This window comes from Cervus canadensis, chromosome 18 (genome assembly GCF_019320065.1).
Source record: "Cervus canadensis isolate Bull #8, Minnesota chromosome 18, ASM1932006v1, whole genome shotgun sequence".
Taxonomy (NCBI): domain Eukaryota; kingdom Metazoa; phylum Chordata; class Mammalia; order Artiodactyla; family Cervidae; genus Cervus; species Cervus canadensis.
The window spans coordinates 40,867,896-40,881,053 of record NC_057403.1 but is presented as its reverse complement, the minus strand read 5'-3'; the positions used below and the strand labels follow the sequence as shown (position 1 = coordinate 40,881,053).

Genomic DNA, 13,158 nt, shown 5'->3' with positions numbered 1-13,158 from the left:
CCCCATCACCTGACCCCTGCTACCCCCTGGTCAGAGTTCTCCCCTCTGGGGTCCACACAGTTATCCCCCTCTGTTAGGACTCAGGTGTGTGATACTGGTCATGAGCTTCGGCAGGTGGAGAGGGAGATGTGGTGTGACCTGGAAGGGGAAGCACAGACCCTACTCTGCCCTCTTCCCCAGACCTATCCTTTCCTGCCCACCGTGGTGGACGGAGTGGTGCTGCCAAAGATGCCCATGGAGATGCTGGCTGAAAAGAACTTCAACACCGTTCCCTATATCGTCGGAATCAACAAGCAAGAGTTTGGCTGGATTCTGCCATTGGTGAGAAAGAACAGACTGATCTCCCGTGCCTGTCACATCACCCTCCCATCTGTGGTCACAGACCTCTCTCTGGGACCAGGGCAGCTGTCCCCTTCATACAAGCTGACATTTCCATGGAAACTATCTCTGATGGTCCACACTGTCATCTGGGTGGTCAGTTCTGGGTACCCGCATCCCCACACACTCTCTGATTGTCCTCCCATCCATGAACCCTGAAATGTCGGTTCCAGGAGGGCTGGTGGAGATCATCACGGGGCAGATGAAACACCCAAGGCCTGGAAAGGGGAAGGGGCTCGGGAGTCAAGGAGAGTGGGGCTTGGAACCTGCAGCCTCTCTGCTCAGGCTTGCTGCTTTCATGCTTTCTCCATAAATTACCCCCACCCCACCCATGCTCTCAGTCATCTCACTGGAAAGATTCAGAGGAGCCTGTTTCCTCCTGAGCTAAAATTGACTTCTAAAATTAGGAAGGGCTTTCCCTTCTGACAGAGATAAACAAAGCCAGACCCTAGGTGAAGTGGTAACAGATGATTCAGTTACATCCTGCTAGAGGGAAACCATCCATCCTGAACTGAACCCAATCCCTGAAATGAAAGCCTGGAGCTTATTTAATGAGTGGGTGGGAGTGGGGTGGGGTGGGGTGGATTGTCCATGTGACTGGACCACCTGGATTTGTTAGCTGGCATTTATCTGGAGAAGAAACAAACTTCTGTCTTTATGACAGGAGGCAGTGGTGTAAGTAGAATCAAGAGTCCCCTGAAGTTAGGCCTTTCTCCTCTCACAGGGACTGGAGGACAGAGCAAGAATTATCCCTGAATGCATGTTTTTCATAGATGGCTCTCAGGTCCTTGAGGAAACAGCTTTGGGTGGTAGATTTACATTTGAAGGGACAAAGAAAAGCTTTATAATTACAAGGTTTCTACAGTAACTGCTCTCAGAGGGAGCTCAGGGCCCTACCTGCCTGTCCCCAGGCTTTGGCTGAACAAAGAGTAAAACCTCCTGGCAGCCCAGAGCTCCTTAAGGGGGCCTGCGCTCATCCTGGGACATGGCCTTAAGCTTCCTTTAGCTGTCCTGGAGTTTGGTCAAGCCTCTTAGGGCCGAGTTTTAATGGAGTTGTTATGTGCAGAGTTCTATGGTTCTTCAGAATGATTTCAGAGGTTATACCAAAGGACCGAGGTCATAATGGCAGGATTTGGAGCTCTCTCAGTTATCTGACTAGCAAATCTGCCTGTAAAGCCCGTGGGTCAGGAAGATTCCCTGGAGAAGGGAATGACTCCCCACTCCAGTATTCATGCCTGGAGAATTCCACGAACAGAGGAGCCTGGTGGGCTACAGTGGATGGGTTTGCAAAGGGTCAGACACAACTAAGCTACTAACACTTTCACTTTTTTTTACAGTTCTCTGACACAGGCAGGGTACTGGTGCAGTCCGTGTCATCTGCCCCAGAGCCCTTCACTTCAACACTAGGCTGGCCGAAATCTTCCCTCTCTGTCTCGACCACTCTGGGGACTCTAATAGTTTGTGTATCTGTGTGCGTACACACATACACACAGACACACACACACGGACTAGGACAGCTTCCCTTAACAATTACATTATCCTTTTTACACTCCCTGGTCTCTGGATATGAAAGTCCATTTGAGTCCAAAACTCATCAAAAACCCATGCCCAACGAAGACATGACAAAGTGACCTTCAGCCTCCATTTAGTTTGGTCTGTTGGTCGCTTTGGTTTTTCCTGCTATTTCCTGATGATTGCACAACTGCTTAACCTCTGTTTTAACAGTTCATGGGCTTCCCACTATCTGAAGACAAGATGGACCAGGAGATGGCCACATCACTCGTGTGGAAGTCCTACCCCATCCTTGTAAGGCTCTAGGAATCATGGGAACTGGCTGAGCACCAAAGAGGGGCAGGGGCTTGTTCCCAATTGCAGAGCAGCTAAGGGCAGAATGAAGACTGGGGCTCGGGGTAGGAGGGTTCAGCTCCTACTTTTCTGCCTTTCCACCTCACCACCAGAGGTGGGCAGGAGCGGTGGCATGGGGCCTGAGAGGTTCACCACTAATGCAAGCCTTCCTCCCTGGCTGGGGAAGCCCAGGCTGTTCACAGGGCTTGGTGGTCACTTTAACTTTTGATCTATTTCAGAACATCCCTGAGGAACTGGCTCCAGTGGCCACTGACAAGTATTTAGGAGGGACACATGACCCTGTGCAAAAGAAAGACCTGCTCCTGGACTTGATTGCAGATGGGTTGTTTTGTGTCCCATCTGTGAACACAGCCCGTTACCACAGAGGTGAGTCTTGGACACTGGACAGCAGAGGGACACTGACCCCACCAGCTTCACACTGTATTCTGTCTTAGCCCTCAGCATAGAAAGATATAAGAAAACGTCAAGGTCCATTCCATATAGCCAGGGGCGGGGCACTGTCCTATTTTGATTTCCACCAGAAGCAGACTCTGAGAAAAGGGTCTAAATGCAGGTAGTGTATTTGGGGTGATCCCAGGTAACACTGGTAGAGGAGTGGGGAAGGGACACGAATGGAGAAGGAAGTCAGCCTACACGGTGCTGTCAGGCGAGTGTCCCCCATGGACACCTGGAGCTGGGGAGCTCTGGGAAACCAGCAGAAGACGGGGTCAGGGTTTTCCCGAGTGAGTGACAGGAGAGCTGGCGTGTTTATCCTCCAGCTTTGGTGAGTCGTCAGCTGAAGGCTGTTCCCAAGGGCAGTTAATTCCCTGGTGCTTTGACCTGCTGCACATGTGGGCAGAGTGGTCTCTGGCTGCCGAAGACCTCAGGCAAAGAGCTACAGATGCAGGAGGCGGAACTCCGGCCAGTGTGCCCAGAAGCAGGGGACATGGGGAGACACCAACAGTCTCTGCCCCGGGGTCTCTCACCTGAATTACAGTAGTCTGTGGGGCCACAGGGCAAATATTGGAGGTTTTTGTCTTAGAAGCCTTCCAAGGTCAGAGCTAGCTTCAAACTAGTTTGTTAACCAGTGGAGCTGGGGATAGCAAGAGGCCAGGTGTTGGATCAGGAATGTTGTCTGGGACCAAGAAAACCCAAAGGACTGAGCCGAGGGAGGTATGGGGCAAGTGGTCTGGAGAATGTTGATGTCTGCAGCTGGCCTTCTTCCATGCCAGTGTGTGCTGTGTCTATCACAGGATCTTTCAGCGCATCCCAAGACTGTGTGTGAGGGGGCCCTAGGGGCATGAGGCCAAGGATGGAGGAGCTCACCTGGACAGGAGGTGTCCTTTTGGAGTGCCTTGCTGAGGTCCTCACAGGACCCTCCCTTTCCAGGAGCTGTCTCTCACCTAGAGTGCAAGGCAGGACGTGGTTCTCTGACCCAGACCACTCTTGCTAAGCATGCTAGAAGGGTTTTAGAATGTGGGACTGTATAAGCATAATAAAAAGTAGCTACAGCTGACCTACCAGGTCCCCCCAGTTCAATATAGTCATGGATAGATGCTGGTTAGCCTTCCTCCTCCCCAGGGTCTTGATGAAGCTCTTCAGCCAGGGGCTGCCTGGGGTCAGAACTCTTCTTTCACAAACTCGGTCTTGTCTCTCCATACACGTGGTTTCCTCCACCTCATTGTCTGTTCAGTCATCCTGGATGCGTCAGGACGTGTCAGACCCCCATCAGAGTCATTTTTGCTTGGACTTGCCAGACTTTATCAAATTATGCTTTCCTTTTTTAAACTTTTCTTACTTAAGTCTTTTTTTATACAGAAGAGAACTTATTCTGAATATAAAAATTAACGTCTTACAATTGTAGAACATTTTGAAAATATGGAAACACATAAAGAAGAAACTACTAGAAATTTGACTAGAAACTAGAAATTTCTAGTTTCTAGAAGTTTCTAATCAAAGCTAGCTCTGACCTTGGAAGCTTTCAAAATTCATAGAAATGTCTGCTATAAATTTTTGACATATTTTCTTCCTTAATCTTCCCATGTCTTAAATATAATTTAAATATTAATTTTATATTGTGGTTTTTTTTATGGAATCCCATATGGTAAGCATTTCCTCAATGTCAATGAAAACCCATAAACACCATCCATTATCTCATGGAATAATACATTAAAATTTACTTTAGTATTCCTGTCCTATTGGATCTGAGGCAGGCTGACCATACTTTAATGCTACAAAACATTATGCTCAGCCTTATGTGCATATACTTTATCCAAATCTCTGATGATATTTTTTTTTTTAGATTTGGTTACTAAAGGTTTAATTACTAGGCTAGCTTGTAGGACCATTTTAAAGTTCTTGATATATATTGTTAAATTGCTTCCAGTATATCAGAATGAGTATTTCTTAATTCTCTCTGTTGAGATACTCAGATTAAAAAATAAAAGTAATGCTGCCAATTTCATAAGCCCCTCCTTACCACATAAAGAAAAAAGAACATCACACTGTTTAAATTTGTATATTTTTTTATTGCTAGCTCTTTCCTTCCCTCTGCTTTTCTTATTGTTCCTAATGTTATTATTCAAACACCTGCCCTACTTATTCTTTTGAAGACTTGTGTTGTGGTTGTAGGAATTTAATAAATCTCAGAAGTTTAAGGCAGAAATGTTAAAAAGAAAAAAATGAACAGAAATATCTTTTGGGCAACATGCTCCCCAAAATAATTTCTCCCATTTGTGAAAGTTCTTTCCCCTATGGTTGGATCATGAATTCTTTCTAAAACTTTAAAATGTCAGAGCCAAGGTTAAATCCCCTCCTTATGGCAATCTCTGCTTGACCTTGAAGTAAAGTAAAATCGTTCAGTCGTGTCCTACTCTTTGTGGCCCCGTGGACTGTAGCCTACCAGGCTCCTCTGTCCATGGGATTTTCCAGGTGAGAGTACTGGGGTGGGTTGCCATTCCTTCTCCAGGGGATCTTCCCGACCCAGGGATCGAACCTGGGTCTCCAGCATTGCAGACAGATTCTTTACCATCTGAGCCACCAGGGAAGCCCACACCTTGAAGCAACTGTTTAATAAGAGGCTTGTGGGCCCACAGAGGACTGCTTCCTCCAAAAACCACCTCTTGCTAAACCACAGTGTAAAGGTGGGAGATGAGGGAGGCAATGAAACAAATTAATTTACATCCTCCTGTCCGGATGGCACATATTGTTAAACTACTTTGTGGGGAAATTTTAATGATATGAGGCAATTATTATGGTCATATGTAATAACACATACAATAGTATCATAATTTTATATGCATAAGTGGAATAAGTTCTGAAATACTAACAAAGGCTTCTCTGGGCAGTGCGGTTGTAAGTGATCATTTTGTTCATTTTCCTTTTTTTTTTAAGGCATTTTCCAAATGTGATAGTATCCCCAAGGCAGGGAGGGGATGTTGTGCTATCTCCCCACCAGTCTGCCTTGGGGCCTGACCCTTCCCCATTAGAGTCACTGGCTGTGGCATAACGATCAATGCAAAGCACAGAGGTCCCCAGGTGGGGGCCCCACGAGGTAGCCCTGAAGGAACAAGATGGGCATCTCTGCTGAGCATCAGCAGGAAAACTGACATCTTCCTGGGGCTTCGAGACGGGAGAGGAGCGGGGAGGAGAGAGGCCAGGAGAGAGGGGCTGTCCCCTTCCTCAGCCCCTTCTCCCCTCTGCCACTGCTGCACACTCCCCAGGCCACGCAGGAAGCAAGACACATGAGAGGACAGACACAAAGGAAATGAAATGCCAGACTGTTTCCCGAGACACGGGGAGCAAATGTTCCCCTTTCTGCAGAGGTTTGTATTTAAGTCTGCACGTTCAGGCTCATGACTGAATTTACTTCACTCTTCTTGGAATACATGTGAGAATCACTGGAAAGGTTCAAAAATGGACATAATGGAAGACACCTGTCAGGCTGCAGGAATTCTCAAAGGAAATGAAGACTAGCCTGTTAGCAATGAAATACAATAAAATGTGCGTGTATGGACGTCCTTGTGCATGGGTGCATCAAAAGGGGCTTGTGTGAACTGAACCAGTGCCCCTATATTTATTTATTTAGAATGGAGCTACTCAAGGTTTCACCATTCATTCATTCACTCTTCACTTAATCATTCAGTAAATACCCAGCTCAAATCCTTTTCCGCCTCCCCACACTACGCACCCTTAAGCAAGTGATGAAATTTTTCCAGAATTTTTCTTGTGCCCATAACCAGGGGCGTCCTGTAGGAACACACAAGGCTGGCACACGGTTGGCTCTCACAGTGGGCAGCTGCTACTAATGCTGTTGTTGTTCACTCAGGACTCGGCCTGCCCCCAGTTTCTGATTGCTCACAGCCCCCCGGAGACGGACACCATCCATCAGGTGTGTGTCTGCTGAAATGAACTGTGTATGAATCCATGTCTTCCAGATGCTGGAGTCCTGACCTACACGTACGAGTTTCAGTATCGCCCAAGCTTCTCATCAGAGCTGAAACCCAAGACGGTGATAGGCGACCACGGGGATGAAGTCTTCTCTGTGTTTGGATTTCCAGTTTTGAAAGGTGATGGCCCTTTGGTGACTATAAACTTGGAGTTAGGAGATCTCGGTTCAAGTTTATTTGGTGACCTTGGGCAAGTTCCTCCTTCTCTCCAGGTCTTTGTTTCCTGAATCACCATCACAGGGTGGAAGGACAAAGGTCCCAGCCATTCTTTTGCTCTAATGTACCTGATGAAGAATGCATATCCTTGTGCCCTCACCCATGGTCACTCTAAGAATCCAGACCTGGGCATCAGCAAGACGGGAGCTCGGTCGCCTGCAGGGCCCTGCTCAGAGCTAGAAGGCTACCACTCACCCTGCCCTCACAAGAACACATCAGAATGTGCGTGAGGGTAAAGTTAGAGTTGTTATTAATCTTCAATCTGGACTAACATGTATGTCTCTATCCAACCGTCTATCTATCTAAAACTGGTATCTTTTAATATCGTAATATATCTAGCTGTGTATTATTAAAAAAAAACTTTTCACAGATGTCTTCAATGCCTTAACCATTAGCAATTACAGACAAATTGTGTGTAACACATCACAGAACTGTTCATTACACACAGTGCCTCTGGGCATTTCCTGGTTGGGTGACTTTTGCAGGATCTTGCAGGTCGGTTATTTTCCAGATTCTGTGAAAATGTGTGTGGATCAAGGACACTGAGAAAAGACCCAAAGGAGAGCATCCTGGGAGGTGGGGTTACTCTAGCAGAAACCCTGGGGTGTGTCCCTGAAACACTGAAGGGGGAAGGGCAGTCGGGTAGGCACAGAAGACAAGGCGATATGCTTCTGGATCGACTCCAGCCCTTCATGAGCCCAGCCTCAGTCCCCAGACTGTCAAGCTTGAAGTCCACTTGTGTTACCCAAGATCTTCTTAAAATGCAGGCTTAGACTCAGTAGGTCTGGAGTAAGGCCCCCATTTCTGAATTTATTAACAATTTCTCAAGTGCTGCTACTGCCCATGAACCACACTTTGAGCAGCAATGGCTTTGTCCCCTCCCCACAGATGGTGCCTCAGAAGAAGAGATCAATCTCAGCAAGATGGTGATGAAATTCTGGGCCAACTTTGCTCGGAATGGGTGAGCTGCTGGCAGACATGGAGCGTGGTTGGGAAGGGACAGGGCATGTCTGTTGGGTGGGGGGAGCTTCCAATGTGTGATGGTCAAGCACCCCGCCCTGTGACCTCTCAGATGAGAGCTCCCCATGATGGACTGGCTGCCCACGACATGGTCAGCCTCCTGTCTCTGGAGGCATATGAGCCTTTGGCAGAAATGAAACCATGGGGTCCCTGACAATCTCAGAGGTCCAGGACCACACAGCAGCTTTGGGGAATTTCTGTTTGATTTTGTTCCAGGAACCCCAATGGGGAGGGGCTTCCCCACTGGCCAGCATATGACCAGAAAGAAGGGTACCTTCAGATTGGTGTCAACACTCGGGCAGCCGAGAAGCTGAAAAGTGAGAAAGTGGCTTTCTGGAATGAGCTTCTGTCCCAGGAGGCAGCAAAGAAGGCCCCACAGTCAAAACACGTTGAGCTGTAAACAGGGGGTTTCTCTAGAAGTGTTTATGTGCCAAAGAGGCGTCTTATAGTGGAGTCTGAGGAATTATCCGATGGGAGTGGCAGAGGTCAGGGAGGGGGAGTTTCTGTTTCTGTGGCCTCAATTTGGAAATAAATGTTCTTTTGGAGACCAAGTCGATGTCTTTGTCTTGCGCTAGAATAAAGCCATCCTCCTCAGTGAGAGAAGGATGAAGACAGTGGGCACCATTGGCAGGAAGGTGCTCTGGCCATTCTGGCTCGACCTCTGGGCGTGCAGAGTGGAGCTGGCTGGGCCCTGGGAGGTGCTGAGGGGGACGCTGCATCTGCTCCATGCCTCTGGGCTATCCACCACTCCAGTGAGAGGATGTGGGGGACCAGAGTGCCAAGTCCCCCTCATCCATGTGGAGCTGCCTGCAGAGATGGAGGCGACACAGACTGAGGATGTCCCTGGAGTGGGAAAGAGGGGACTGCGCATGGCGAGACTGAGGCATGGCTGCTTGGCCCTTCCTGGCCCTCCCGCAGGTCTACATGTCTTCCTTCAGCTTTCAGATTGTCCTTCCAGGTCCCTCCCTGCGGCCATCTCTTCCAACAAATCCTCTGAAGACTTTCTGCGGCCTGGACCACATCAGATCCAAACAGTGACCACCGTGAAGTGAGTCCTTGAAGTGTCACCTGAAAACTGTCTCTTTCAGATCCCTGGGGTAACTTCTGGCTTCTCCTGCAATGTAGAAATCTCTAAAAATATTATGGCCACCCTTTCTGCAAGAAGAATCTGGATTATTCCCAGTTTCATGACTTCTTCTCATTCACCCAAAGAGGTTGCTATTACCCTGAAGTCTGAAGGAAGATGAGCACCGTGGAAGAGAGATGGGACATGAACACTGGCTGACTGTCTGCTGACAGGTGGAAAATGGAGTCACCGTGTGTGTGAGTAGAGTGACTTAAAATGAGAATCAAGTGTTAAAGACCAACTGTGGGTGAGTATGGGAGTATACAGTCCTCAGAAACCAAGGACCTACAGGGGTGTTTACTCATTGCAGGCCCTTCTGCCTGGACCTCTATCAGGGAGCTGTGAGAAATACTGGTAACAGGTAGTAAGATCAGAGAAAATCTGCCCTAGGGGGGCAGGCTAGAAGCCCTGCTCAGACACTTCTTCCCCTAAGAAATGAAATCTCTTAACCACTGGGGAAAGTCAGCAAACCCATCCCCACCTTTGGGTCCTGGAGAAGAAGCTGAGGGAAAGGAAAAGTTTAGGTTGAAAGCTGGATACATTTTTTTTAAAAATCAGCAACATAATTTAGCTATAGTTATCCAGAATTTTAAGTATTTCTCTTTCCAATGTTATAGATCTCAGCTCTTGAGTTTGCAAGTGAGGACGGTATAGGTCAAAAAGGAATGGTCTTTTACTGGGTGTCTGCTGCCTCCTGGTGGTAATTTAGTTCATTGCAAGCTGTGGGATATCCCATTTTAGTCAACCAACAAGCACATGAAAAGGTTGAGACAATCAGACTTGCTTTGCTAATATCCTAGAACGTAGTTCTAAGTTTACAGCTGACAGGCCCTTGAGTAAACAGTTTGGAGTTAGTATGAACTGGTATATGTAGTGACCTCCCCCCTACACCTTTTTTTTTCTAGGGTCTTAGCTTGAATTTTTAGGACCTTGACTTTGTCCCCAGCTTCCCTGCAACTAAAAGCCCTATTTGGAATGCATTTATAAATCTATAGTCAAGCATGGTTTAATTCATCATGTGAAGATGTTTTTGAGAATTTCGTAGTACAATTGGACAGAATTATACATATTTAGGATGCCCAAAACTGGGAACATCTTGTATTAAAGCACTGTTTTCCAAATTGTCTGGTGTTAGAAACATAGCAATACAGCAGGCCCAAGGCAGGACCTTCCAGTGACTGTTAGTAGCAAGGAGGCCCAGGGACCTCAACGTCAGAAAGTGTCGACACTGTCGCTATGGTGACACAGGATGCTGGCTGACCTTGAGGATGGTGAGTAGTCCCAAGACTCAGTTTCCGGGCTTCTGCCACTTCCCTGTCCCTCTGGGTCCAGATAAAATGGTTGTTCAGAGCTCAGTCTTGGCCAGAAGCCAAGTTCCACAACTGTTATTAATATGAATAATATTTAATAGCAATAACAATGGTGTTTCAAGAGGCTTCAAGAGAATTCAGCTAGGATTTTGGTCTGTTCTTAACATAGACTCATCCTGGTAGAACGTGTCATCCTCTGTTCCAAACCTCCAATGGCTCAGCACTTCTCTGGGAGTAGAAACCAAAGTCCTCATGTTGGCTCACAAGGCCCTACATGACTCCCTCCCGCTAGCTCCGTTTGCCGAGCCCTATACCACGGGACTATCAGAAATGTTCTGCCTTGGGACCTTGTCATCTCTGGTCCTCCGTGCCTGCGATGCTCTGTCAGTGGACTCCCTCCCTCTTTTCTTTCAAATCTCAGCCCCTCCCCCCAGAAACCTACCCCTTCTCCTGTACAACTTTTTTTTTTTTTCCTGAGCATCTGTCATTATCTATCCTCCCCTAACAGAAAGCACACTCCATGAGGGCAGGGACTTTATTATGGAAAAATCCTTGCTTTCTCCAGACATTAATGGGCAGGGTGTGCACATAAGAAATAAGTCAGACAAGCAGACTTGTGAGTTAAAGGTCTCTTTCTTTGAAACAGAGACGTTATATGAAGGAAACCGTTCTGAAGACTTCCCAGGTGGAGCTAGTGGTAAAGAATCTGCCTGCCAATGCAGGAGACGTAAGATATGTGGGTTCGATCCCTGGGTTGGGAAGATCCCCTGGAGTAGGGAATAGCAACCCACTCCAGTATTCTTGCCTGGAAAGTTCCACAGACAGAGGAGCCTGGTGGGTTACTGTCCATGGGGTCCCAAAGAGTCGGACACAATTGAGCAACTGACTGATTCATAAGGCATTATATAGTTATTATAAAAAGATGTCTTCTATTTATGGTTTAAAAGGCTTAACTTTTTACTTATCCCATGAAGCAACATAACAATCCCCCATCTTGGTTCCATAGATTCAGATGAGATCTGAGCTATGTTTCTTCATTTCTCCTATTTGTTACCTTAAGGTTTTATTTAGTCGAGGATGAAACAAGAACAGTGGAGGGCAGCTGTGAAGTAAATTGCTGTAGGTCTCTGAATAACCACATTGGAGAAATTAACTGTGAGTGCTCTGGTGGCCCTAACAAAATCAAGAATTTCATCATTGGTGGTCTGGGGTCTGAGGTTCTGGGGTCAGTATCAGATGTGGTGTCAAAGGCTGAGGTCCATCCTTGTCTTTGCTCTTTACAGGGCATGTCACTGTGGGTCAACCCCAGTGCCCGAAGTGTCTGACACATAGTAGGTGCTCAGTGAAAAGAAAGCTGGACTTCGCAATGCATATATGGGGATATGTGAGTGGATGGTCAGAAGACCCTTGGGATTCACAGGGGGTCCCAGGTGGGAGAGAAAGGTGGACCTGAAGGATCCTCTCCTCTCCTTTTTTGATGGATTCTGAACACTGTCAATTCCACCAACACTTATTGATGCCCGCGGGCCAGTGCTTGGAGTGGAGGAGCCGGCAGGGAGGTCAGAGGCCAGCACGGAGGGCCCACCCTGAAGAAGTTCACTGCCAAGTCCACAGGGCCAACCAACACAGAACGAGGTAGCCTGCGCCCCCATGGGGCCCAGAGGCCACTGAGTGGGGAGTGAGCTGTTCTGTGGGAAGGCGCTGGGGACCAGCGTCCTAGACACCAGGACACCTAGACACCATGGTAGGTCTAGGAGAATGAACCAGAGATGATCCAGGAGGAGAAGTGGGGGCATCATTTTGGGGCAATAATATTACATTTGTTTCTTTTTGCTCCCTCCCTTCCTTCCCCACCTTGATTGCTAAAGTCACATATTTTCTCTTGGTAGAAAATTTATAAATTATAGGAAAGAACTAAAAAAAACCTCACCACACAGAGATGGTGCTTCCCGCCATTTTAGTGTATATTCATGTAGACTATTGGGGGCATTATTAAATTTTTAACTATGAATAATACATGAATATAGTCTTCTTGTAAAAAATTAAAACATTATAGATAGGTCTCAAGTCCCCTTAGACAGCCAGCCCCACTCTTCGAGCTGGCTCCAGCCCTTGCCTCCCAAATGACAAGTCATCAGAGTAGTAAGTATCATTCCAGACTGTTCCCTATGTATGTGGAGGTGTGGAGACCTGGGTTTGTTGTTTTTTTTTCTATTCCTTATCTGTATATTTTACATTGTAAATTCAGTTCTGTGGGTGCATCTTTCTACTTGACATTTGACTACTTATTCTATATGCTCTCATATGTACCTCTAGAAAATACTCTATTTTGTTGTTTGTGGTTTTTTTTTTTCATTTGCTTGAACTGTATTTATCCTGTTGTGATTTATTGACTTAGGACAAAGGGGTTGAGAACTTAGGCTCTGGAACTTGATTCCATAGGTTTGAGTCCTGTCTCTACCACTTCTTAGCTGTGTAACCTTGAGAAGATTACTTAGCCTCTCTGCTCTTTGATTGTCTCCTTTAGAAAAATGAGCTTTTTCAATTCCAGAAAAATAAATGACCCAATCAAAAAATGGGCCAGAGAACTAAACAGACATTTCTCCAAAGAAGACATAGAGATGGCTAACAAACACATGAAAAGGTGCTCAACATCACTCATTATTAGAGAAATGCAAATCAAAACCACAATGAGGTACCATTACACACCAGTCAGGATGGCTGCTATCCAAAAGTCTACAAGCAATAAATGCTGGAGAGGGTGTGGAGAAAAGGGAACCCTCTTACACTGTTGGTGGGAATGCAAACTAGTACA

At 46.8% G+C, this 13,158-nt stretch overlaps 1 protein-coding gene across 1 annotated transcript in view; it reads left to right on the top strand.

Annotated features, from left to right (window-relative positions):
• Positions 1 to 8,458, top strand: part of LOC122420760 (liver carboxylesterase-like) — a 28,122-nt gene extending 19,664 nt beyond the window's left edge. The window contains exons 9-14 of the mRNA XM_043436205.1: positions 181 to 321; positions 2,104 to 2,184; positions 2,463 to 2,610; positions 6,660 to 6,791; positions 7,776 to 7,848; positions 8,124 to 8,458. Of these exons, the coding sequence (XP_043292140.1) occupies positions 181 to 321; positions 2,104 to 2,184; positions 2,463 to 2,610; positions 6,660 to 6,791; positions 7,776 to 7,848; positions 8,124 to 8,307 (759 nt within the window). The 3' untranslated portion in view covers positions 8,308 to 8,458. The remainder of the gene's footprint in view (positions 1 to 180; positions 322 to 2,103; positions 2,185 to 2,462; positions 2,611 to 6,659; positions 6,792 to 7,775; positions 7,849 to 8,123) is intronic.
• The last annotated feature ends 4,700 nt before the right edge of the window (positions 8,459 to 13,158 follow it).